At 53.4% G+C, this 23,764-nt stretch overlaps 9 protein-coding genes across 9 annotated transcripts; 4 read left to right on the top strand and 5 right to left on the bottom strand.

Annotated features, from left to right (window-relative positions):
- Window positions 1–37: 37 nt before the first annotated feature.
- Window positions 38–997, bottom strand: M409DRAFT_35348 (uncharacterized protein; the record flags this gene model as incomplete). Its single annotated transcript, XM_033810380.1, has 1 exon — window positions 38–997. The coding sequence occupies one exon, from the start codon at window positions 995–997 to the stop codon at window positions 38–40; it is 960 nt and encodes a 319-aa protein (XP_033674881.1).
- Window positions 998–1,597: 600 nt separating this feature from the next.
- M409DRAFT_62177 (uncharacterized protein) lies at window positions 1,598–3,355 on the top strand (the record flags this gene model as incomplete). Its single annotated transcript, XM_033815055.1, has 1 exon — window positions 1,598–3,355. The coding sequence occupies one exon, from the start codon at window positions 1,598–1,600 to the stop codon at window positions 3,353–3,355; it is 1,758 nt and encodes a 585-aa protein (XP_033674880.1).
- Window positions 3,356–3,389: 34 nt separating this feature from the next.
- M409DRAFT_16261 (uncharacterized protein) lies at window positions 3,390–4,499 on the bottom strand (the record flags this gene model as incomplete). Its single annotated transcript, XM_033803554.1, has 1 exon — window positions 3,390–4,499. The coding sequence occupies one exon, from the start codon at window positions 4,497–4,499 to the stop codon at window positions 3,390–3,392; it is 1,110 nt and encodes a 369-aa protein (XP_033674879.1).
- Window positions 4,500–6,181: 1,682 nt separating this feature from the next.
- Window positions 6,182–7,900, top strand: M409DRAFT_48888 (uncharacterized protein; the record flags this gene model as incomplete). The annotated part of the gene is made up of 2 exons (XM_033811070.1): window positions 6,182–6,219; window positions 6,250–7,900. The coding sequence occupies 2 exons, from the start codon at window positions 6,182–6,184 to the stop codon at window positions 7,898–7,900; spliced, it is 1,689 nt and encodes a 562-aa protein (XP_033674878.1).
- A 14-nt stretch (window positions 7,901–7,914) lies between these two features.
- M409DRAFT_16259 (uncharacterized protein) lies at window positions 7,915–8,487 on the bottom strand (the record flags this gene model as incomplete). The annotated part of the gene is made up of 1 exon (XM_033803553.1): window positions 7,915–8,487. The coding sequence occupies one exon, from the start codon at window positions 8,485–8,487 to the stop codon at window positions 7,915–7,917; it is 573 nt and encodes a 190-aa protein (XP_033674877.1).
- An 871-nt stretch (window positions 8,488–9,358) lies between these two features.
- Window positions 9,359–10,894, bottom strand: M409DRAFT_16258 (uncharacterized protein; the record flags this gene model as incomplete). Its single annotated transcript, XM_033803552.1, has 1 exon — window positions 9,359–10,894. One exon carries the CDS (start codon window positions 10,892–10,894, stop codon window positions 9,359–9,361), a length of 1,536 nt encoding a protein of 511 aa, XP_033674876.1.
- Window positions 10,895–11,489: 595 nt separating this feature from the next.
- Window positions 11,490–14,291, top strand: M409DRAFT_62187 (uncharacterized protein; the record flags this gene model as incomplete). The annotated part of the gene is made up of 2 exons (XM_033815059.1): window positions 11,490–14,064; window positions 14,122–14,291. 2 exons carry the CDS (start codon window positions 11,490–11,492, stop codon window positions 14,289–14,291), a joined length of 2,745 nt encoding a protein of 914 aa, XP_033674875.1.
- Window positions 14,292–16,260: 1,969 nt separating this feature from the next.
- Window positions 16,261–18,521, top strand: M409DRAFT_62175 (GMC oxidoreductase; the record flags this gene model as incomplete). Its single annotated transcript, XM_033815054.1, has 6 exons — window positions 16,261–16,313; window positions 16,369–16,612; window positions 16,663–16,866; window positions 16,917–17,858; window positions 17,911–18,187; window positions 18,244–18,521. The coding sequence occupies 6 exons, from the start codon at window positions 16,261–16,263 to the stop codon at window positions 18,519–18,521; spliced, it is 1,998 nt and encodes a 665-aa protein (XP_033674874.1).
- Window positions 18,522–20,015: 1,494 nt separating this feature from the next.
- M409DRAFT_62174 (uncharacterized protein) lies at window positions 20,016–22,834 on the bottom strand (the record flags this gene model as incomplete). The annotated part of the gene is made up of 6 exons (XM_033815053.1): window positions 20,016–20,652; window positions 20,699–20,806; window positions 20,864–21,482; window positions 21,540–22,213; window positions 22,267–22,708; window positions 22,756–22,834. The coding sequence occupies 6 exons, from the start codon at window positions 22,832–22,834 to the stop codon at window positions 20,016–20,018; spliced, it is 2,559 nt and encodes an 852-aa protein (XP_033674873.1).
- Between the last annotated feature and the right edge of the window lie 930 nt (window positions 22,835–23,764).

Below are 23,764 nucleotides of genomic sequence, written 5' to 3'. Positions count from 1 at the left end.
GATATGAAATCAGTACATTCAATGACTATCAGCCAGACTACGCCACTCGATTAGGTACCTCCTTCCCAGCCAAAACATCCAAGATCGTCTGCACCGCGAACTTGCCGCTATTGCTCTGGTTCTCCTCCGTACTAGCCCCAACATGCGGCGTCAAAATCAAATTATCTTGCTCCAAATGCTTCTTATGCTTCTCCAACGACGGCGGCTCCACATTCTGAGCATCCAACGCCGCGCCAAAAATCTGCTTCGTCTCCAACGCTTCCAGCAAAGCATCCTCATCTACAATACCACCCCTCGCGGCATTCAACAAGATGGCATTGTTCTTCACCAACTTGAACTCTCGCTTCCCGATCATGCCCTTCGTCCCATCCGTCAAAGGTACGTGCAAAGTAATGACATCCGAGTCCTTCAGCAGGGCGTCCAGCTCCGTCACCCGCTGATGCTTGATATCGCTCCACGCTCCCTCCGGAGCGAAGGGGTCGTAGGCGATGACTTTGCCGTTCATGGCCCCGATCCATTTCTGCGCGACAGACTTCCCGATGGCGCCCATCCCGATGATGCCGATCGTCTTCTCGAAGAGCGACTGGCCTAGGAGTTTCGAGCGCACGAGTTTCTCCCCTCGCTTGAGGAGTCGATCGATCTCAACGACCCTCCTGGCGATCGTCAGAGCGAGGGTGATGGTCAGCTCCGCGACAGATTCGCTGTTCATCGCAGGCGTATTGCAGACGATGACGCCGGCGTCCTTGGCGGCTGCGATGTCGATGTTGTCGACGCCGACGCCCTGCTTGACGATGACTTTGAGGCTCTTGGCCTGGGCAATATCGTCCTTTGTGATTCTTGTTTCGGAGCGCAGGAGGATGCCGTTGGCGTCGGCGTGCCAGCCCGAGGGGGTGCTGAGGACGACGGTGTCGACTTGCGGGGAGTCTTGGGAGAGTTTGATGGCGTCTTGGTGGTAGGGGTTGACGAAGTAGACTTTGGGTTTGGTGGTGTTCGTCATGGTTGCGGTGGATGGTCTTGTTTGTTTGTTTGGTAGATAGAGAGGGTGATGTCTCTTCGTGAGTGGAGGTGAGGCCTTTTCGCTTACCTTTGTTGATTGAGGAGCAGGAAGATCCAGATACTTAAACTACTCGCACCGCACCGTCATCGGTGACCACGCGACTTGGAAGCGGTACGGATCCGATGGCGTTTAGCAATAAGATCCATGCAAATTGTCGAGACGGTTTCGCGTCGTGCTCTCTGCAGCCGTCGTGGCCATCCGAGCTCGGCGGTCTTCCACGGTCGTTTTCCGAGGAGCCTTTTCTTCAGTCTGCGAAAGTTTTCATTTTCGTTTTCGCACTTGGGCGGAGCCGTATGTAGATGAAGCTAACGCTGAACGCATTCGAGGTTGGATGGCCTGAATGTTTGGAGATACATGTCGTTCTCCAGAAACAGTAGTGCGAGAAGGTGCCATTCACCTGGGCTCCACTTTTTCTTTATAGTCTAGCCGCATTGGGAAACGATGGAGAACCTCGGCAACATCTGGCAACGACTCGCCGTCTTATACAACATCGATTCCACCAAATTGGCCATGTAGTCCATCAAACACATCAAGACCAAAATGGGAAATGATCAAGACCCAAACGATGCCTCATCAAAAGCCGCAGCCCGAGCGAGCCAAGTCTCAGACCACCTAAACACCACCCAAGACCAAAAGAAGCCCAACACAAGCCGAAGACGTCGAAAAGACAAGAAAGACGAACTGCCTGCAGACTACTCCGACATCCTCTCACACGTCGCAAAACTCCGCGAAATCGCCAACACACCGGACCAATCCCGTCGCGGCTACGTGCGCCAGAAACAGGACGGCAAGCTCTGGGTGCGAGAACGGATCGACAAACTCCTCGACGCTGGGTCTTTCAAGGAAGTCGGCTCAGTCAGCGGACATGTCACTTGGAAGCAACTAGGTGGCGAGAGAGAGGAGCCTGTTGATTATCTGCCGCATAATAACCTGCAGGGTTTTGGGCGGCTTAATGGGAGGCAGATTATCTTCACGGCGGATGATTTCTCCATTCGGGCGGGGCATCAGGATGGAAATCTCATGGCGAAGACGCTCTGGTCGGAGAAGATGAGCGTGAGTATGAAGTTGCCTATGATCAAGTTGACGGATGGGAGTTCTGGCGGCGGATCCGTCTCGACTATTGCGGCGACGGGGTTCAGTTACGTGCCTCCCATGCAAGGTTTCGACGTTGTCGTGAAGCAATTGAATATGGGCATTCCCAATCTCGGCGCAGTGCTGGGTCCTGCGATCGGTCTAGGGGCCGCGCGAGTCGTGAGCTGTCACTTCAGCGTGATGGCTGGGAATGTAGGGAGTCTGTTCAACGCTGGACCACAGGTCGTCAAGAACGCCACATTCGAAGAGGGATTATCGATGACAGATCTCGGAGGCCCCGCGATGCACTGCACGAACGGAACAATCGACAATCTCGCAGCATCCGAAGAAGAATGCTTCGAACAGATCCGCACAGTATTAAGCTACCTCCCCAACTGTGGCACACAGGTCCCCCCAACAATCCACACCGATGACCCAGTCGATCGAGAAGACATCTCCCTCCGCTCCGTGATCCCCCGCAAACGGGAAAGAATGTACGACCCGCGCAAAATCATCACCGGCGTCGTGGACAAAGATTCCTTCTTCGAAATCGGGCCCCTCTGGGGCCGCACCGCCATCATCGGGCTCGCACGACTGGGAGGCAGACCGATCGGCATCATTTCCAACAACGCCGAACTCCTAACTGGTGCCATCGACGCCGCAGGTGCGCAGAAACTAACTCGCCACCTGAAATTCTGCGACATCTTCAACCTCCCCGTCCTCCAATTCGTCGACGTACCAGGCTACGCCGTCGGCACCGTAGCAGAACGCACCGCGACGATGCGGTGGGGCGTGGAACTCACAAAAGCGTACTACACGACCACCATGCCGCTCTTCAACGTCATCACACGGAAATGCTACGGCGTCGCGGGAGGCGTCATGGTCGATTGTCGGGAACCGCACGCGCGCGTGGCGTGGCCTTCAGGGGAATGGGGCAGTCTGCCGCTCGACGGGGGGATTGATGTCGGGCATAGCTATGAGCTGTCGCAGATTGAGAAGGAGAAGGGGGTGGAGGCGAGGATGGAGAGGTATTTGGAGTTGCAGACGATGTATCGGCGGTTGATGAATCCCGTTAGGACGGCGAATCACTTTAGTATTGAGGAGATTATTGATCCGGCGCATACGAGGCAGGTTGTGAGTGAGTGGGTGAGGATGGTTTATGAGAGTGATTTGCCGGAGAGGGTGGTGCATAGGATGAGTGGGAAGTTACAGCCGCTTTATGCGTGATAGAATGATTGCCAGCGTTATTCTGCGGCATTGCCTATGCATCATCGTCTGTGTAAAGGCCCACATAACCTTCCGCAATCCAGTCCTGCTTGGTATAAGGCAGCACAGCAGGCGCTCGATTCTCCTTCGGCCTGATTTCCGGTTCCCAGCGCAGCGTCCAAGACTTGCCATCCGCCGAAGTCTCAAATGCGATGCTTTCGATATGGTCAACTTCGAAGTCACTCCTGAAACCCACACATTGTCCCCAAGGAGCCTCGCAAATGTAACACCAATTCTCTTGCCTCACCCAGTCCCAGTGATCGTTGCGGAAGGCCGTATAGTCATCTCCAGCATGCGGCTCGTCGTAGTCGTACCGATCGTCGAAGTCGTCGTAGATAGCATCAACTCCAGGGTACTGCGAGTGCTTCCTCTCCTGCTTCGCCCGCTCGATGCTTGCGTGCCAAGCTCGAAGGTGGTCCTTCTTGGTACTGTGATGGTACGTTGGCGGTCTGGGGTACAACTGAGCCTTCTCGTACATCATCTTCTTGGTGACAGTGACGGTCTTTTTTTCAGGAACTCGGCGGAAATGACAGAAACAGCCCGCAGGGTCCAGCTCACAGATGTTGTGGACTTGCTTTCCTAGCCAGCCGGGTTTGACTCCTTTCCAGAAGTAGTACTTTTCCTGTTCCTGCCGCTTGCGTTTGCGTGCTTTGGAGGCTGAGCGGAGGTCGCGGAAAGTGTTGTCGTCGCCTCTGCCGCAGACCTCGTAGTTGATGGCCACCTTGCGGGCGTTGCTGAGATGTTTGGCTCCTTCTTGGGCATTGTAGCCCGCTGTCCCATCGGAGAGGTATGAATTCCCAAATCTCCAGCGATTCAATAGCCACAGGCACAGAGGACACTCCTCTTCTGAGAATGGGACAGTGGACGTATCTGACTGGGCGTCATCATCCCTGTCTGCTTCGCCGATAAGTTCTTGCTCGTCGGCAAAGGTGTGCTCGCTGAGTGATTGTACGCCGAAGCTGGAAGCCGACTCGTCACTGAAATCAATGTCTACGAAGGCATCGTCCAAATCTTCGATGGGTGTGGAGGTGTTCTGGCGGATCATTGTATTCAGCCATCCTCTCGTGCGCTCGACGCGCCGGTGAAGCGTAATGAAGGAGTTCATGATGTCGGAGTCCTGTCAAAATTTTGTGTAGCGATAGTGGTACTATATTCTGTGAGAGCCACTGTATGATATGTAGTAAGTTGGTGCAGATTCATGTGTGTACAGCTCCAAGACAGTCAAGAGTCATCTGTTTGCGGTATCCAGAAAGGGAAGCTTCGCCACACAGGTGGCCTTGCTCGCTTACCACGTCTGTCATTGATCGAGTGGAACCCATTGACACCGCAGCTCGGTATGCGAAAATGGCAGCACTGATCCTGTCAGGCTGTCACCAGGTGAAGAGAGGGTCATGTCAGTAGACCGCGCGATCGAAGCGCATCACACACAGATCTGAAGCAAGACAGCACGAAGCTGCTGAAATGGCCGAGAATGTTTTGACTGGAAAGCAGAAGGCCGGAGACTTTTTTGCAGCGCACTTCTAGACTAGGAGATTTGACAACAGTGGGAGTGGTCGATACCAAGCCGTTCGTGTTGCTGGAAGAAAGCATAGGCGAAGAGAACATGAAGTCTCGGTAAGGTAAGGTAGCCAGCCTCACGGGCCACGGCTATAGTAGCGCACGGCAAACGGCGGCCCGATCCGGCGCATTGCGGTATGCTATTGGTCGTCCGCCGACCAGGCCAATCGTTCGAACATTCGAAGGCGAGGTCGAGAATAGTAGATGGATCAGAAGCGACATCTTGTTCCTTCCCTTTACTGGAACCATTGATCGTCTATCTGGCATGCCGCTTCATACCGATGATTGGCTGGTCGCCGAGCGATGCCCTTCAAAGCTCAATACAATGGAGAGACGCCCCTATCGAGGCACCAGATCAGAGCAGTCCATTCGCCTCGCCGCGACGCCTTGAAACGGCCATGTGCCAGAACAAATATATAGTCGCCTTCATGTCTGCGTTCAGCTTGCTCCAGTCGACAAATCTCACGGATCATACCACCCCGATTCCTACCACGGCCACATCTCGTTGAAAGCGAACCTCCTCCGGAAGCGAAACCAAAGGATCAACAATACGTTCATGGGTCTCTTCAACGACCCGTCTCTCTACGCGCTTGCTACGTTCGTTATCATCATTTCCTGCGGCTTAGCAGTCTTGCTGGGATACGCCGTCCACCGACTTCACTACGGATTGGAGGAAGAGACTATGCGAGAGCCGTCGGCAGAGCAAGCAGTCTACATGCGCGAAGTGCGACTTCGGAACTTGAGGGACGTCGCAGCGATGTCAAGCCGGAACGCCTTCGATATTCGGGCCTGAATAGGATGTCGCAGAGGAAATGTGTATGTTTGTAAAGGACAAAACTTGAGGTATAGAAAGACGCAAAAGGCTAATTTGGGCAGAGGAGGCCGAGGCCAAGGCCAATAATATTCCCACAGTAGGGGTAGCAGGTCCCAAGGCACTCCGTATATAGTTAAAAGCTGGCCGACGAATTCCTCATTAAAGATATAGCTAGCCGCGAGCTTGCTAGTGGTAAATGTAATTAGACCTCTTCTCGTTACCAAATATCATACCAGAGCTGCTATATTTAGATAAAGTTAAGTAGACAAGAACATCACCCTTCTCCCAACTTTGACTCGCTCCCATCCTTCATGCTACTTCGTCCTCTGTCACTTGACACGCATTGCGTCGGTCAACTCCATCGACATCGATGGCTGCACCGCTTCCGAGACGGAGAGTCGCAAACCCCACTCGCAATGGCTGCAGGACGTGCAGGTGGAGTCGATTGTCCAACGTAGACCGCTGAGAGCTAATCTTCTCCAAGGATACGGAAAGTGAAGTGCGACGAGACTCGGCCAGCATGCAATCGATGCGTATCGACTGGCCGGACCTGTGATGGCGAAATTGGCGCAGCATCCCTCCCAGTCTCTTCTCGTGGTCGGCCGCTGCTCCCTGCTACATCGACGGGCTCCTCTTCGTCTTTGTCTGGCAAGACTGTGCCCTTTTGGCAGAGCATTAGCCATGACTTGACCGACCGAGAGAGATACGGCTTTGAGCATTTCCAGAACGTGACGGCCCCGGCCTTGCAAGCGATTCTCCCCTCACCGGAATGGGTTTCGACGGCCTTGCAGCTGAGCGTTCGAGAACCCACCGTATTCCTCGCAATTACCGCCACAGGTACCATGGCAAGAGCTCTCACCGTGCTAATGCATTCCTCCTTTCCCCGACCCCTCATCCAAGAACCGGCACTGGAGGCGACGCGGCAATATGGAAAAGCCCTCAGACTGTTGAGGTATCGGTTGAATACGGCAGCGTCGATGGAAGGCGGCGCCGAATCCACGCTACTTGTTTGCCTGCTTTTCGTCTGCTTCGAGACGTTCCGGAGCCAGAATTCGGCTGCTGCACAGCATGCCCACCTCGGGTGGAATCTTGCAAAGAGTTGCTCCTCATACACGCAAGGGATGTATAGCCCAAGTGCTAGATTCTTCGATTCCGTCTTCAGTCAGAGCAATGGAATGTCCGCTTTCTTTGTCGATAAGCAGCATCACGACCTGGACTGCTGCTCCGACTGGCGTGACTTGTCATCCACTTCGTTCAAATCGTGGAAGGAAGCCGTCATAAACCTCAATGCACTCGCAACAGCTGGCGATCATCTGAGGGCCGAGTTCTTTCAACTTGCCAAGGCAAGGACATCGTTCACCTTAGATTCCCGCGTCAGCACCAACGGCTTCTGCTTCTGCCTGACAGCTTGTCTAAGCAGGACGATCGCCATCTCTGGCATGCAAGCAACCCGATTACAGCAATTGCAAATAGCGCATAGACGGTGGAAGGAAGCATTCGTTGAACACGAAGATAAGCTTAAGCGGAGAGACCTTAGAACATTTCTCCTACTGCGCACCAAACACTTATATTCAAGCTTCACGCTCGCCACATGTCGCGATAGCAACGAGTTACCGACAGACCACTTTACGAACGACTTCGCAGATGCCCTGGATATGGCCGAGCGTTACGTGAAGGAGGAGGGAAAGCCAATATCTGCCACGGGACAGGAAACGCAAACCCAGATCCGTTTCTTTGGCTCCAGCATCCTCCCGACTCTCGATCTCATCGCCCACAAATGTCGCGATCCGCAGCTGAGGTATCGAGCAATACACTTGTTGAGCAAGATCCAAAAGCAGGAGGGTTTGGAGGACAGCCAGGCTCTGAGCAAATATGCCCAAGCGGCGGCCGAGGTGGAGGAGGGCAGAGCTCAGAGTATTCTCGGGTTGGAAGAGAAGCTGCTGCCATCGACACTGCCGGAAGAAGCGAGGTTTTCGGACGTCGTCACGGTCGGGGAGGGAGCTCGTCAAATCTTCAGACTTATTTGTGCGAGATATGTGGACGCTGAGTCTGCATCGCAGGAGATCGAGGTGGTGGAATATGAAGCTGGGAGCGTACCTCTGCGGTTGTGCTCTTCGCAGAGAGTGTTGGTGTAGCTTGTGCATTCTCGTCAGCGCCTCAGGTCCTCGACCTCACCCAAGTCATCCCATTGCCTTCCCTTGGACCTCCACTCTTCGCCCTTAAGCTCGACAGCTTGGAATCGAGCGTATGCTTCTTCGGAGTACATCTTGCGCTCGTCATAGTACTCATCGAAGACTCTGCCCTCCGCATGAGCATACTCCGGCAGCTCGTTCCACTGCATCTTGTACTTGATGAATATGAATGCCTCAGGCCGTAACAGCTCCTCAATAGCCTTCGATCCTCTGTCCAATGTAGCGACCCTCAAAAACTTCAAATGCGGACCGTGATCTGAGTAGTAGCTCCACAAGGCCACTCGGCAGCGAGGACATCTTGCGATCGCTTGTCCATGGCCGCTTTCTGAAGGCATGATGATATGTTCGAGTTCCTCCGCAGTGGTCAGCTCATTTGCTTCGATCAAAGCGTTGATGGCAAACGCTGAGCCGGCTTCGCGCTGGCATTGCTGGCAATGGCAGCATTGTGTGAAGATTGGTCGTCGATGCAGTTGATAGCGGACATGGCCACAGCCGCAGCTGCCTTGGATTGGGAACTTGATGGGAGACATGTCTGGCGTGTTTACAACATGTCCAAAGTTGAAGTATATGTGGATGATTTTGGTGGCTGTTGCATGTGTAATTCGGGATGATGCAGGGCGCATTCGCATTTGGCAACCTGCTCCATCCGTTGGTGATTCCTCATAGCTGCTTCTCGCCCAAACTTTAATAGTTCGTTTCTAGGGGTCCCTAAGGGTCTCCCTTAGGAACAAACATTGAAGCCATGAGAACTTTTACACCTCCATTGCCGTTGCTTTTAACTCAAAGTAAGCCATAGGCTTGGATAATTGAGCAGCTCTCGACAGGACCCCTCAGTTCTTCATTAGCAAGTCGACTACACGAGGCATATCTCTCGTTCTATGGCGAGTCGTCGGATCAGACTCTCCTCATAGTCGAAATCATGCAACGTCTCGAACGTCCCTATTCGTCGGAATTGGACTGAATCCGTAGACACTGGTTGCAGTAGCAGCCCTTTATAGGAGCATCATCCGTTATCGTAGAGTAGCACCAATGCGCATTCTTTGGCTGATCCTGATTCTGGTTGGAACTCGTCTAATCGGGCCTCGATTTCGAAGGAGTGCAAGGGGGAGGAGTGTAACTTCAGCCATGCTGATGGGAAAGACGAATGTGTTTCTACAGTGCCGTTCACGAAGGGTGTATGAATCCACAGCCCCCAGGCAGGATGATCGTCGTCCACAAGCAGATTTGGCGAGGGAAGTTGGAGACTACGAGCTATCGGCTTTTCCTGGAGATATGACTCGTGCAAGGAATAAGAAGGACGGATTTGGACGCCAGGAGCCATAGATGCCCAAGACCATGTCGGTGCTTTACACATGGCGTTACGAATAACGCCCTGCGTTTTCGGTCCGTCATCTGGTAACACTATCCAGAGAAGAGAGTTGATGATGTCGTGCTTCCAGTGACCGAACAAAAGCTATCGTCGTCGGTTCGCAAACCCCGGATAGCATGCTCCAGCCCAGCAAGCGCAGGCAGACGATCGCTAGGATGGCTGAGCTTGCAGGAAGAGTACTGCTTCACGACATCACACCAATACGAATGGGCAGTGTTGTCTTTGATCCATGCGAGCTGCAACTGAGGGTCGCAGATCAGCCCTTCTTCCGTGGTGATGCCACGCGTACATTGCCAGATCATACGATTCGAGGTGAAGTAGACGATGCGCCGAGACATTAGCCTTTCTTGTATTGCCCATCCTCGTGAAGCTAATGGCTGCTTTCCCAGAGGTCCCTGCGGCTCGTGGATGTAAAATTTGAACTTCCTCATTTCATCTTCATCAACCATGTAAACAGGGTATTTTTCGTCGATGTAACTTATTGTACCGCAGAATGCCCAAATGGGCTGAGAGTCTCGGTCACCCAAAAAGCCTTCCATGTCGGAGGAGGCCCTGAAGGCAGCAATTGTCAGCCGAGCGTTACCATAGACTTGGTCCATCTTCATGCTTTCGGCCCGCCAGTCTTCTTCGTTGTCTTGCAGGATGCACAATGCATCAATCCAGAGATAGCGAATTCCTAGCTTTCGTGTCACCCAGATAGCATCTTTGTATGTCTGGGGAAGAATCGTCTCGTCCAAACCTTCGTGGAATGCCTCGATGCAGGTTTGTGTGAGCTTCGGGCCTTTATAATGGCCCCAGCAATAACTCAGCGCAACGAAATCGCCCTCGTTACCATCACAAGTGCGGAGATGTAATTCCGGGATACGTTCGGTCCCAACATCGACAAGCCTGCGCGGCGAGCGCTTCGCCTTCGGTCGGACACACCCGGAATGGTCCTCACATTGCCGAAGCCATGATCTGAGTGTTTCCAGCACGTCCACGTCCATTGAGTTGGATGGAACGACTGTGGTTGACAACGGAAGATGTGCAATGTCTTCAGAGGTATCATATAATGTTGGCACTAGTGAGAGGTCCTTCAGCTCATGCCCTCCAGCCGAGACGGTTATGGTCGGGTAACGGAAGTGACGGGGTCGATCAAAGCTTAGACTTAGCTCCAGTTTCTCGTTGAGATACTTCTCTTTGTCTTTGTCCATTGCGAGCTCGGTACTGATGTGGTGCTGTATGAAGTTGCAGACACTACAAGGTGGCGGTTCTGCCAAAAATTCTGACACAGTGGCGGACAATCTGGCAAGGCAGAACTTGGACGCATGGTCGTCGTCATCAAGACGAGCATTTGCGATCACTCGAGCAATCAAGTCGCCGCAAACACAGTTTGCACCCGTGGAGAGATTGTCGTGTGAAGGAAATTGGGCGTCTTTTGGAATTGGTCGAGGCGAGGGCTTTATGTTTTCGGGTAGAAGTCCGAACACAGTGTCGAAGTCGGAAACAGGTAGCGGCAATGCAACATTTTCGTCGGAGTTCTGCCATGTCAGGTGCCGAAACTTGCGTAGATGGGTCTCGAGCTCCATGGCATGGTTTCGCGAATTGCGCCTGCCGATCTTCTAAGTCCTCTGGATCTTTCTTGCGTGCAGCTGTTCCTCAGTCAGTCCATTCAGCCGGCAGGTTGGCACGGGAGCTTCCTAATCGAGAAAGCATGTGATTCTGCCGAGAGAAAGGTGAGTGAATGAAAGAAACTTGGAAGGCAACATGTCTCAGCCAACTCGCCTATCGGCCGAGGAGAAGTGGGCGGACTGCTCTCCGATCCAATGAAAGAGGCCGGTATCGACGTTGCACCATGCAGTATCAGGCAGCGAGGCACCAGACCCTGGGCGGGCGTCAAGTTGGCGTGGGGGCAGCTGCTTGTCAAGTGACTCTCCATCGCTCGTCCATTTTCTTTCGCGTACACCTGCACTCGTCACCCACCACACGCAATCCCATTGACGAATCCACGAAGCCTTACGAAGCCTCACGCAAATCGCAACTGCCTGTACTTAATTGTCGTACCTTCTATATAGTCCACCAAATCCGCCGACTCGAGCACTTCACGGCCGTCCGACCTCGATCTGCACTTCACTCTCACATCAATGGCATGCTAATTGAACAACTGCCATTGGTAGCCCGCCAATGGCGGCCTACTATGGTCAAGCCATCGGGAGGTCACTGAGCGGTGGCAGTAGGCTGGAGCAGATACTTTTACCCAATGGAGCGTGCAGCTATCGAGACCTGAACGCCGGCGTGAAGGCCCCGACGTGTGGATGTAGGAGATTTTGGTTGAACAAGAGCCATGTTGTGAATCAAGAGAGCGAAAGAGCCTGGTGCTTTTGCGGACACCATGCGTGCTTCCACGACAACGTTGTGCCAGCGGGCAACGCGCAAAGCAACCCACAGCCTGCTGGACTGGCTGTCAATACGTTTCCGAGCTCGCACCAGGCTAATGGAGCCAGCCAGAATGGCGGATTCGTGCCTCCGACTTGGAGTTCGCTGATAGGAGACCATGATAATCCATATACTGGGCAGCCAAGGCCTGCGTCTACTCGACCGACCACCGGCCTAGGGATCAGGAATACCACAGAACCACAGGCTGAGTCTATCAATAGTCGCCTGTGGTATGCTCTCAACGGCTTTGCTCGCCTGCAAGAAGGTGGCAATTCTGGCGACACGTCCAAACTCCCATCGACTGCTGTGCCCAGCGTTTATGACGACCTGGGCAGGGCAAGTCCTTCACAGGCGCTGCGAGAACATGTCCAGCAAAGCCGCTTGATGGGTCCACCGGTCAATATTCCTCCGATCAATATCGCTGAGGCTCCTGCAGATGAGTACAGTGCTACAGAGGTGGCCACACCCAGTATTCGGGGCACTCCAGATTTCAGAGCAACCCACTTTCCAGCAGTCCAGCCTGGACAGTCTCCTGCACAGCCTAGAAATGTGGCGCCTCCTCGATCGTTACCACAAAATGCGACAAATCAAGCGAATAGTTTGCCAAATCCGACTGAACCGACGCCGCCTCCTACAACGACCATGGGCCCATCTCTTTCGATACAAGAAATGTGCAACACCATACAGGATTATGGCCGAAGAATCAATATCCTCGAAGGCGTCTCTTTCTCGCACATGCCGAGTGACGAAGTTCAGGAAAAGTTCGATCTTCAAGACTCCAGACTTATTGACTTGGAGTCGTGGCGTACGGAACAGGACGAAGCTCGAGCAGCGGATGACAATGACGAGAGGATGGAGGGAGTTGGACGGCGCTTAGATGAGCTCGAGACTTGGCGTTCTGAACACGAAAGGTCAAAGAGCAGTCAAGAGGATTATGAAGTGCCAGAATCATCTGAGAACAAGAGGAGACGTCTTCTTCCTGACGCAAGCTCTTTGGCTTCGGATGACGGCTCATTCGACGAGAATGCGGCTGCCCAGACTGAAGCTGTAGTGCTTGCAACTCTTGCTGCAAACGCAGAGACTGGTCCACGAATCGATGCGCTCGAGTCGAGAATCGCCAGCCTTGAGCATGTTGCAATGCCGTCGGCCGCTCGCCCATGGCACATTTCCGTCGTTGTTCTCCCCTTTGGTCGGCAACTACCCGGCATCTGGTTCTCTTCTAGCGAGTCCACGCAGCATTCGATCCGGACTGCCACACAGACATCGGAAGACTGGCCCACTCATCAGTCGATGTTGAAAACATCCTTCAGATCCAACGCTAGCAGCGGCGCTTGGACAACAGAGTCGATTGAAGCATGGGCGAAACAAACTGAAGACGAATGGCTTTCGCCGAAGGCTTGTGGTCCATCTGGAACCGTGTTTCAGAGATTGGCGAGCCGTGGCCTGGTCCGTGATGTGGTACTACAATCGCCAGACCCACATCACATCGTCAATGCCATCTCGAATGCTTTTGGCAATGTTATTCGCCAGCAAGGGCCACCGGAAGGTGATATCGTCCACAAGTATCAAGGCCTGCAAGCGCGCCTCATTCCACTTCGAAAACAGCGAAAGTCGAGTCGTCTGCGGTTTCTGAGCCCAGCAGAGATGGTGACTCCAGCTACGTGGACCGCAGAATTTCTTGAAGCAAGCGTCTTCATGAAAGTGAACGATGGAGAGCGACGACTGTACCTCACCACTACTGAGGGATACACGCAGCCTGCACGTTTGGGCTGGACGTGGCCTGAGTTGAGAAGCTTGCCTGCCTTCGACGTGGATGGGATCGTTCAAGAGGCTCAGATCGATGGCGACATTGTGGAAGCTTGCTGGACCTACAACGACCGTCTGGATCACTCTACCAGCTTGCACTCCTCCTTTGCCTCATCACACGAAGAATCTGGATGGGACGTGAGTGAAGATGATGGTCACGAGGTCGACAAAGATGATGTTGTCATGCTCTCTCCCACTGCTACTCGACATTCGCGTGTGAGGTCGGCTTCGTTGCCCAGCTCTGCAGTCGAGGCGGAAGTCGCACCCAAGCGAAGAGTAGCATCATTCGAACTTGAGCCTACAGCCAGCACATTTGAATACTCGCCGGAGTACATCGCAAAGCGCCGTCGAATCTCCACGTCCCCGGAACTTGAACGACGGGGAGTAAACTTCACACCTAGATGGAGTCGCGAGCCACCATCTCCTTACCTGCAAGAGGAGATCGGGCATACCCGGAGCAGCCAGGCGACGAACCGACCAAGGGGAACCACGCCATTTGCTTATGCCACGCCGCATAGTCACTTCGACTCGCGGGGTGGAGATGGTGATACTGAGGTCGACGATGTCACGACAGTTCCGATCGCTCCAAGTGAAGATGGAGAAGACACGGATGAATGGCAAGGGGTGCAGGATGGCCCTAACTCGCAAGGGCTGCACGAAAAACTCGACGAACGTCCCGACGGGAAACATCATCAGATGGATGAGGAGGACATGGAAGATGGGTTGTCCATCTACGAGGCTTGATATCGAGATCGGCACCAGGGTTGACGGTTTGGGTGGGGATATTACATGCGGGCATTGCATGGCTATGGATGTCCTGATATACTGACAGCATCTCACAGCCCATTTTCAGATGTAGCCAAAGTATGGCTGCGATGTAGACTGGCTCTCCGGTCAATGTAGGATAATTGGATCCGAGATAGCTCTCCAATCTAACAAATTGGAATGATTTCAGCCCCCTCTCAGGAGCATCTGGACGAGCCACACGCACCAAGCGCCTATAACGCCGCTCCGCGGATTCTGGGAGCGTTCCCTGGGTGTTCCTGGACATACACGTCGGAAGTAGCATCCTCGAATAATTGCATGCCGCTCGAGGCAGCGACCAGCCGGACACTGGTCAAAAACGTCACACAGCAACCACGATTGGATTCACGACACGCAACAAAGCGTCCTCTTCGAGCGATACGTATCTCCGGTACCTGAAGGAAGCTTTCGTATACGTCCTCTACGTACCACGCCGGAAGATGAGAGAAGGGGGACGCGCGCCTCATCAACTCCTCACTGGAGCTTCGTGGCAGTAGTCTCTTGGAGTCTTGGGAGTCGTGCGGAGTCCTGTAAGAGCTTGCAGTCGCTACGACGGTCCTTCTTCCAATGATAGACTCCTCCGCTTGCCCCACGAGACATGGGTCGGGTTCACTGACAGGCAACTTCCTCGTCTTGTCCGTGGTCTTCCGATATAGTGTCATCTCGCCCTGGCAAGCCGATTCCAGCCAGCGAAACAGTGTTGACGAGTCCGATGCTGCTCCCGAGGGGATATTTGAAGCGAGCAGGATAGGACAGAATTGAATTAGAAAGAGGAGGCTCGCCTACACTCGGATCCCGGCAGCATGTTCAAGTTGACAGGCAAGGTTCCCCATAACGACCCCGCAAAAGCAGCTGCAGAGATGCATGAAAGGAGCGCATCACAGTGTGGAGAAAGTTCAACTCTGAAGACGCTTGCACATGGGCAGCTGTTGAGCGGGCCAATGGCGTGGCGTGTTTCGCAACAGGGACCCCTCAAAGGGTGCTGTTGGCAGTCCTGGAGTGGAGAGATACGTGAGGGAGAGTTACGGTACGGCGCCACGAATGTGTGGACCCGTCGACTCCGTGAAGCTAGCTGCTCGTAGCCGATCGGCTCTATAGCGACCTCATGTGTCGATGCCATCTCTGATCCAGTGCAGAAAGGCAGTGTTATGACACGAGTCACTCTTTGTCCACCAGGAAGCTCACTACCAGCACAGTGGTAGCTCCACCACTTCTCTCAAAGATGAGCGGATCAGGACACCCGGCTAGGACCAAACGAATCGACTAAGCTCCTGCGACATCAGATTGATCCTGGAGCCCAAGCTGCGCTCGATCCCATTGCTGGATATTCGACATGCGAGATGCTGGAACTTTTGACTAGGTTCTCCGCACCTGAATCTGAGCAAGTCTCAGGTCGCACATTCGTGAGGCTGGGTTGTTGGGTTCTATCGGCGAGGGGCTTGGTTGGACATGGACGCGGAATGGACATTGCACACCTCACTGGCCGTACGTGTTTGGATGCAACGCAATGGATTGGATCGACCCTCTTCTCGACGACAGGCCGCAGGGAATCCAAATCCAGCATACTAGCCTCGTTTCGCACGGCAGTAGAGGGCAATTGCGCTTTTATCCGTCGTGGCGTGAGCTGCCCTGCACTTCCCCAACAGCTACGTGCCTCTCATCAAACCGCATCCCTTGTCAATCCCTTGTACCACGTACGTGGGAGTCCAAAGCTCCTCTCTCCCGAAGAAGCACCTGACTGCTCTGAAGATGCGGGGACTCGAGGTTGATATACTGGCCGTTCTGCGTGCTGATGATCACGACTGATCACAGTCCTCCGCCATCCTCTCCTCCTCCTCCACAACTCTGAACAAATTGGAACTTGTTGTCTTTCTTTGATTTGAAAAGGTGCTGAAGGGAACTGGTCAAGATGACGATTCCGGACGAGGTTGATATCATTGTTGTTGGAGGAGGATCATGCGGGTACGATCATAGCTGCCATCGGCATAAAACTGGATCAACATTGACGGCGATGCAGTTGTGTTGTTGCTGGCCGTTTGGCCAACTTGGACCACAAGCTCCAAGTCCTGCTCGTTGAGGCTGGCGAGAGCAACCTCAACAACCCATGGGTGTTCCGCCCGGGTATCTTCCCCAGGAACATGAAGTTGGACAGCAAGACGGCTTCGTTTTACTACTCCAGGCCATCGGAGTGGCTTGCTGGCCGTCGTGCCATTGTTCCAGCTGCTCATGTCTTGGGTGGTGGATCCTCCATCAACTTTATGGTGAGTTCGATGACGGTCAACTGTTGGGAACTGAGCTGATAGGATCTCAGATGTACACTCGTGCCTCTGCCTCCGACTATGATGACTTCCAGGCCAAGGGCTGGACTACCAAGGAGCTCATCCCATTGATGAAGAAGCATGAGACATATCAGAGAGCTTGCAACAACCGTGACCTGCACGGCTTTGAGGGCCCAATCAAGGTCTCCTTTGGCAACTACACATACCCAGTCATGCAAGACTTCTTGCGTGCAGCCGTGCGTATGGATGACACGCCAGCCTGGACCGTCGCTGACATGCTTTACAGGAATCACAAGGCTTCCCAGTGACAGATGATCTCCAAGACTTAGTCACTGGCCACGGTGCCGAGCATTGGCTCAAGTGGATCAACCGCGACACTGGCCGCCGCTCTGACTCGGCCCATGCCTACATTCACAGCACTCGCCAGAACCACGAGAACTTGCACCTGGTCGTCAATACCAAAGCCGACAAGGTCATCCTCGAGAATGGCAAAGCAGTCGGCGTCAAGACTGTCCCAACCAAGCCTCTTCACCCATCGGAGCAAACATCCAGGACTTTCCGTGCGCGCAAGTTGATCGTCGTCAGCGGCGGCACGCTCAGCTCCCCATTGATTCTCCAGCGCTCTGGTATCGGTGACGCACAGAAGCTCCGCAAGGCCGGTGTCAAACCACTCGTCGACCTGCCCGGTGTTGGTTTGAACTTCCAAGACCACTACTTGACCTTCGCACCATATCGTGCCAAGCCATGGGCCGACTCCTTCGATGACTTCGTCCGCGGCGACGAGAAGGTCCAAGACAAGGTCTTCACCCAGTGGAACATCAACGGCACTGGCCCACTGGCCACCAACGGCATCGAGGCCGGTGTCAAGGCTCGCCCAACCGAGGACGAGCTCAGGGAGATCGACTCCTGGCCATGCAACGAGTTCCGCTCGGGCTGGGACAGTTACTTCAAGGACAAGCCCGACAAGCCTGTCATGCATTACTCGGTCATTGCTGGCTTCTTCGGTGACCACATGCAGATCCCACCGGGCAAGTTCTTCACCATGTTCCACTTCTTGGAATACCCCTTCTCGCGTGGCTTCACCCACATCACCTCTCCCAACCCATACGAGGCTCCAGACTTCGATGCTGGTTTCATGAATGACAAGCGTGATATGGCCCCGATGGTTTGGGGCTACATCAAGTCTCGTGAGACTGCCCGTCGCATGGATGCCTTCGCTGGTGAAGTCGTAAGTACAATCACAGACTCGCTACCACATCATCCCACTAACATGACCACAGATGGCTCTTCACCCATTCTACGCCTTCGACTCCCCAGCTCGCTGCCACGACTTGGACGTGGAGACGACCAACGCCTACGCCGGCCCCAACCACATCACGGCCAACATCCAGCACGGCAGCTGGCACGAACGCAAGAAGCCAGGCAAGCGCCCCGAGGACTCCTTCCTCAACAGCAACCAGCAGGAAATCCAAGAGGACTTGCAGTACAGCAAGGACGATATCCTCGCCATCGAGGAGTGGGTCAAGCGTCATGTTGAGACGACTTGGCACTCGCTTGGTATGTATCCGTCTCACCATCTTCCACTCGTCCCTCCATACTGATATAATTGATAGGTACGTGCTCCATGGCCCCGAAGGAAGGCAACTCGATCGTGAAGCACGGCGTCCTCGACGAGCGCCTCAACGTCCACGGCGTCAAGAACCTCAAGGTCGCCGACTTGTCCATCTGCCCCGATAACGTCGGCTGCAACACGTACTCGACCGCCCTGCTCATCGGCGAGAAGTGCGCCGTCCTCGCTGCTGAGGACCTTGGCTACACGGGCCGTGCGCTGGAGATGCGCGTGCCGGAGTATCATGCTCCGAGAGAGATTACTGGATTGAGCAGGCTTTAGGTTGAGATGGATGCGTGGATGGATGGGAAGATTGGATGTGCGTGTGTGTGTGGTCCAAGTGATGTTCGCGAAAAGTCTATTCTGATTCGTGAGACTGTCTTTGTGTACCTTATGATGTGACCCATAGTAACAATGGAGTTGTAATGCAACGCCGGGTTCTTTTCTCATCTCTCGTCTCGAACTCCTTCATCACCAACCTGATCGTTCGACCTACTCAGTACCGTTGGGCTGCAGGATGTACCGTCACTAACAGCTCAGCCGCGGACTCAAGAGTCCTCTGAATCTGTAGAGTCGGACTGCTCAGCTCCTCCAACAGCATCCGCATCGTCCTCAAGATGCTCAAGGACAGACAAGCCGCGCTTAGACTGGAACGAATCAGTACGCGCCAGGATCGGAAATCCGCTGTCGGCCTCGAGACGCATGGAAGCCAGCAGGGCTAGTTTCGTTGTAGTAGTCAAGAATGACCTCAATGGTACGGCCGATTCCAGTGTCTCGAGATTCTTATGGTTCCATCGAGCCAGCAGTCTAGGCGCAGATATGAAAGATGATGAGCGGCGGGCTGTGAGGAGCGTATTATTAGTCTTCTGCTCACGTCGAGAGTGGCTTTATACTTACAGGTCGCAGTCTCTTCGAGTAGCAGCTGCTGGGGGAATCCACTGATCGGGTATAGGAGGCGTTCGACGTGAAATCCTCCAAGGCGAAGAGCAATGTCGGTCCTCGCCATCTGATTCCAGACAGGGATTTCGATCTGAATGGGCTCGAAGACCTTGTCGAGCGCCATCCGCTGTACCGCTGCTTTCGCAAATTGAATCTGTCGAGCATGTAAATAAGCCATTCAAGGTACAGGCAGATGCAATTCATACCTCTTGGTGGTTCTGATACGCCTGAGCTTCTCGCACGACAAAGGAGAGCTTGGCCTGGCGCAGCAGGTACTCGCCCAAACTGCCCATCCATTCGGTATGGTTCTCAAATCTGCAGCGTATGCTTCCAAAACACTTCTTGCTCTGGGAGGACGTCTTCTCCTTGTGGAAATAGAATGTTGATGCTACCAGTTGATTCGCCACCAGCTGTGTCATCTCCCTGGACTTCTTGGTACCGAGTTCAATCTTCGCTTTTCGCTGCAATGCTCGCAAGTGGAGGACTGCATCCAATTTCGGTGGCTTGGTACGTAAATCGACATTCCAGCGGACATATGGCAGAGGCCTCCGATTCGGCCAGACGTTTCTGGTCCTCTCAATTTGATTCTCAAACTTTCGCCATGATCTCTCAGTATCGAGCATGTTGTCAAAGCGCTTGGCCTAGATCGAAAGTCAGACACGGCAATCGCCTCGCATTGAGACTCGACAGATGTTTCCACAGACTTCTCTTACCAAGACCTTGATGCTTCTTCGAAATCGCTTCTTGGCTTTCATCCCCCTATTCACAATGAGTGTCGGTGCGAAGCTATGCGCGATCAGCCTCTAGCTTAAAGGGTCCCATCATGTGACGATGCACTCACGGCGTGTTTCCACTGTCCTGGGCTGCAATTTGCTCATTGATATGCGCGGTGTGCTGTCCAGTTCCAATAGAGAGCAGAATGTCAGGTTCCACTGCTGCTTTGTCCGGCCACAACAGCTGTCGCTCGGACTCTGCCAAAACCGCTGGATTGTTCCAGTAAAGCGCACCGTCCACGAACGATCGATCAGTGGCCTCATGAATGAAGGTTTTGAAGTACTTAGGTGCTGCGGAGGTTGCAGCTGCAGCCTCCCATACTTTCATCTCTTGTTCTGGGTGCGAGGAACGAATCAAGTCGTATTCATCGTTGCTGTTGTCCGGGCGGCTGTAGTTGGTGATGATGGCGGGCCCTTTGCCTATATCTGAATGTGTGGTGACCGCTACCTTCAAGGGGAACTGGGCTTGCTGCTCATGCGTGCCGCCAAACATCAAATCATCACCAAGGCTCTTTCGTAGTGCTCCATAAAGTGGCTTCGTCTTATAAATGCTCTGTCTGGCGAACAAGGTCATCCATTTGGGGATAGACTCTGGGTCCCGCTTCGTGAAAGCGTCATTGCACAGGCTCAGGAAGTCATCGGTGCACCGGGCCAACGACCATTGTTTGGTGCCAAGCGCGAGTGCGATGATCCCACCTGTGCTGTGGAACGTCAATATGGGACCATAGAGAACTTCAAGCAACGTACCTAGTGCCTACGATGAGGTCTAAGAATGCCTGTATTGACAGGGAGCCTCCCAGCTCGTCTTGAATTGCTTTGAGCACTTCGAGCTCAATGATACCTCTCACACCGCCACTGCCGAGATATCAGTTGAAAGAAGTAGATGGCTCCACGATATTCAGCAAGACGTACCCGTCTAGACTAAGCACTCTTACTCCAGCGTGGCGAGGCTTGGTACTGATGCGCCACGGTTCGACAAATCTGTCTGTGTCGTGCAGAGGGCACTGCTCGATCAACGTTACGCAGTCGCTGAGGGATTTGCCGTGGATGTTGACACAGTCTGTACAGACGACATGGCCACAGGGTAGGACGTGCTCCGGTATCGTTTGCAAACAGGCAATGCAAGTCGTGTGGCTTACGAAGCGTTCTCGGGCCCCCATGATACGGAAGTTATCGAAAGACTTCGTCATGAAATCTCGGAGTATGTGAGAGCGAAACTTTGCCCTCAGCCCGTGCCTTGACGTCTCGTCAGGGATCTGGACGGCCTTGTCTATGGTCATGACGCGGTTTTCGATGGCCGCCAGCCATTTCTGCTTGTAATAATAGAAGTCGACATTTGTCTCATGGGTTCCAAGACCGATAGGCTTTCCAGCTTCATTCTGATGGCCTTTGGCGATGTGACCACTGCAACTGTTCTTACACGCTTGTCCTTTTGCATCTTTGAATGAACACGGCCAGTGTTTGTCCCGGAACTCTGTCAAAACTGCCTCTAGTGAAGGAACATATCCACGAAAGAGATCAGCGACCGGCCCTAGGAGGCATTAGCAAGGATCGAAATACAGTGTTAAGATCAAAGTAGTAATCATACCCTCATCACGTTGCATGGCATCAAGCTGTATACATGATGCCACATACTTCCCGAGGGTGTCCATAATCTGCTCGGGTTGGAGTGCTGGCAGTTGGAGAATCATTAACAGCAACGCCCAGATATGGTCCGCGAAATCCTCTGGCAAAGGATTGTTCTTCAGCTCCGCCTTGATGAAGTCGAACGGTATGTCAAGCGTCTTCGCAAAATGATCGAAGCCAGCTTGCAGATATCGAGTCACTCCATCGGACGTGACAGGCATGTGATATCGATTCTTGACGATGAAGGACTCCGCACATTTATCCTCGATGACTCGTTGAAGAACTCCCGCTTGCTGCTCTAGCAAAGTGAAACGCCCTGCTCCAGATGGAACTCTTACGACCGTGAACGATGAGTAGTACTTGTGCAAGAGGGCATACGTGTTAGTGATCTCATCGTCAGTCCCTCGCTTCCAGTTGGCGGCCAACGTCTTGAACTCGTGGTCATCTCCTAGCCCGCTTCGAGCGCCAATGGAGTTGAGGAATGCTTCAGTAGCAATTTCAGGGTTCCACTCATCTACTTCGACATTGCTCATGTTTAGCACCACGATCGCATGCGGCAAACGTGGAACATTGAGCGACTTCTCGAGAGAAGCCACACCCCAGCGGATCAGCTTCTTCAGGACCGATTGGAAAGTCCTACATCAGAGTATTAGCAGTCCATAAGCCAGAGCCAGTCTGTGGGATCGTACTTCGGGTTTTTCAGAACGAAGACTGTGACATCAGAGAAGGTGTACAGCAACCGCGGATACAGTTCCTTGACAACGAAATCTCGACTCCGTTTGTCCTCACTCGTGGCCCATTCAATAGGTCGAGGGTGACGCATCCATATCGCCCGAGGTCTCCTCACGAGTCTAGCAGCAGACTCAGCCCTTGCAGCTGCGTTTCTGCGGAATTGTATTGCTGAAGGCTCGCCAGTGCCGCCTTCGAGGCCCTCGCAGTCAGCGAACAAGAGGGGGAATTGAGTACGTGCTGTGCCGGGATCGGCATATAGGTGAACATCACCGGTTGTAGGAGTCTTCTCATGTGCATCTGAGCCAGATATAGGCGATGGAAACTCGCCTTCTGTAGTTTTACTGTTATGCAGCTGCTGGCGACGAATCAGGATTTTGATGATTGTGCTCTTTCCAGCATCTGGCATGCAATTAGAGGCTTCTGTCAAAAAGTCGAGGCCAACGTACTCGTGTCGCCAATGAAGGAGACTAGCTGGGGGTACCTCGCAACATGCTCGCCGACATTTGAGTCAGCAAGCAGCGACATGTATCGTCCGCGATCGTTCAAGTACAAGAGCCCTGTCTCTTTGTCCTTTTCCACACCTGGAGAACATCAGCGGGAGCGCTTGCATGCGATCAGAGACGATACTAACCAAACCACAGCGCCTTTATGTCTCTATCATGGAGTTCCTCTAACTCGAGCTTGGACATTGAGTTATGCAATATGTCCTGGTAAAGCTGCATTAACGGCAGCGCGGCTTTTTCGTGCTCTTTGCCATCTCGAGCCTTCTTGCCGGCTTCGTGAGCAACTTGATAATTCCAGCAAACTTCACACAAGGTACTGTCGCAGTCTCCGCAGAAGAACACGGTCTCCTTTGGGGTCATACAGCGTCGATCTTGACAACTGAGGGCACCTGCATAACGACGACTTTCCTGCTGGCTCATGATGTGAGCTGAAAAGATATCAAGTTCCCTAGAGAGCGAAGGTGAGGTCGAGTTTCAGAATAAAATGGCAGGTCTGTGGTCAATAAGTATAGGATAAATCTCAGCCTTGTTGTGAGCTCTAGCTCGCGACGCTTCCTGAGATCCATGCCTGCTGTCTCGACTCCAGGTCTGCTATCTCGAGCCGTACGCCCAGCTGACCAGCTATGCATTTGTCTGATTGACCGGTGAGTGTTCGCCTGGTGTCGACGCCTTCTTTCGAAAGCTGAGGAAATGGTTGGTGTGTCGCCATTGGATCAGAAGAGCGCCACTCGGCCCTAGGTGCAGATACAAACCCCTGTGAGTACATGTTTTCGGCAGCCATGGGGCAACCAACCGCCACGATCGCCTGTTGTGCAACCCGAATCGGGTTACCGGAGCTGCTTCGTCTCTTTGAGGTCGCCCGGACCGATGCAGGCGTTAATCTTCCCTATTATCATCTCAACTGATGGCATCTCTTCAAGTATCAAGTAGCAGGAATGACGTGAGCGAGCGC

The sequence above is a fragment of the Zasmidium cellare genome (genome assembly GCF_010093935.1).
Source record: "Zasmidium cellare ATCC 36951 unplaced genomic scaffold M409scaffold_1, whole genome shotgun sequence".
Taxonomy (NCBI): Eukaryota; Fungi; Ascomycota; class Dothideomycetes; order Mycosphaerellales; family Mycosphaerellaceae; genus Zasmidium; species Zasmidium cellare.
Note: the sequence above shows the minus strand (reverse complement) of the source record. Positions and strands in the feature narration are given on the sequence as shown.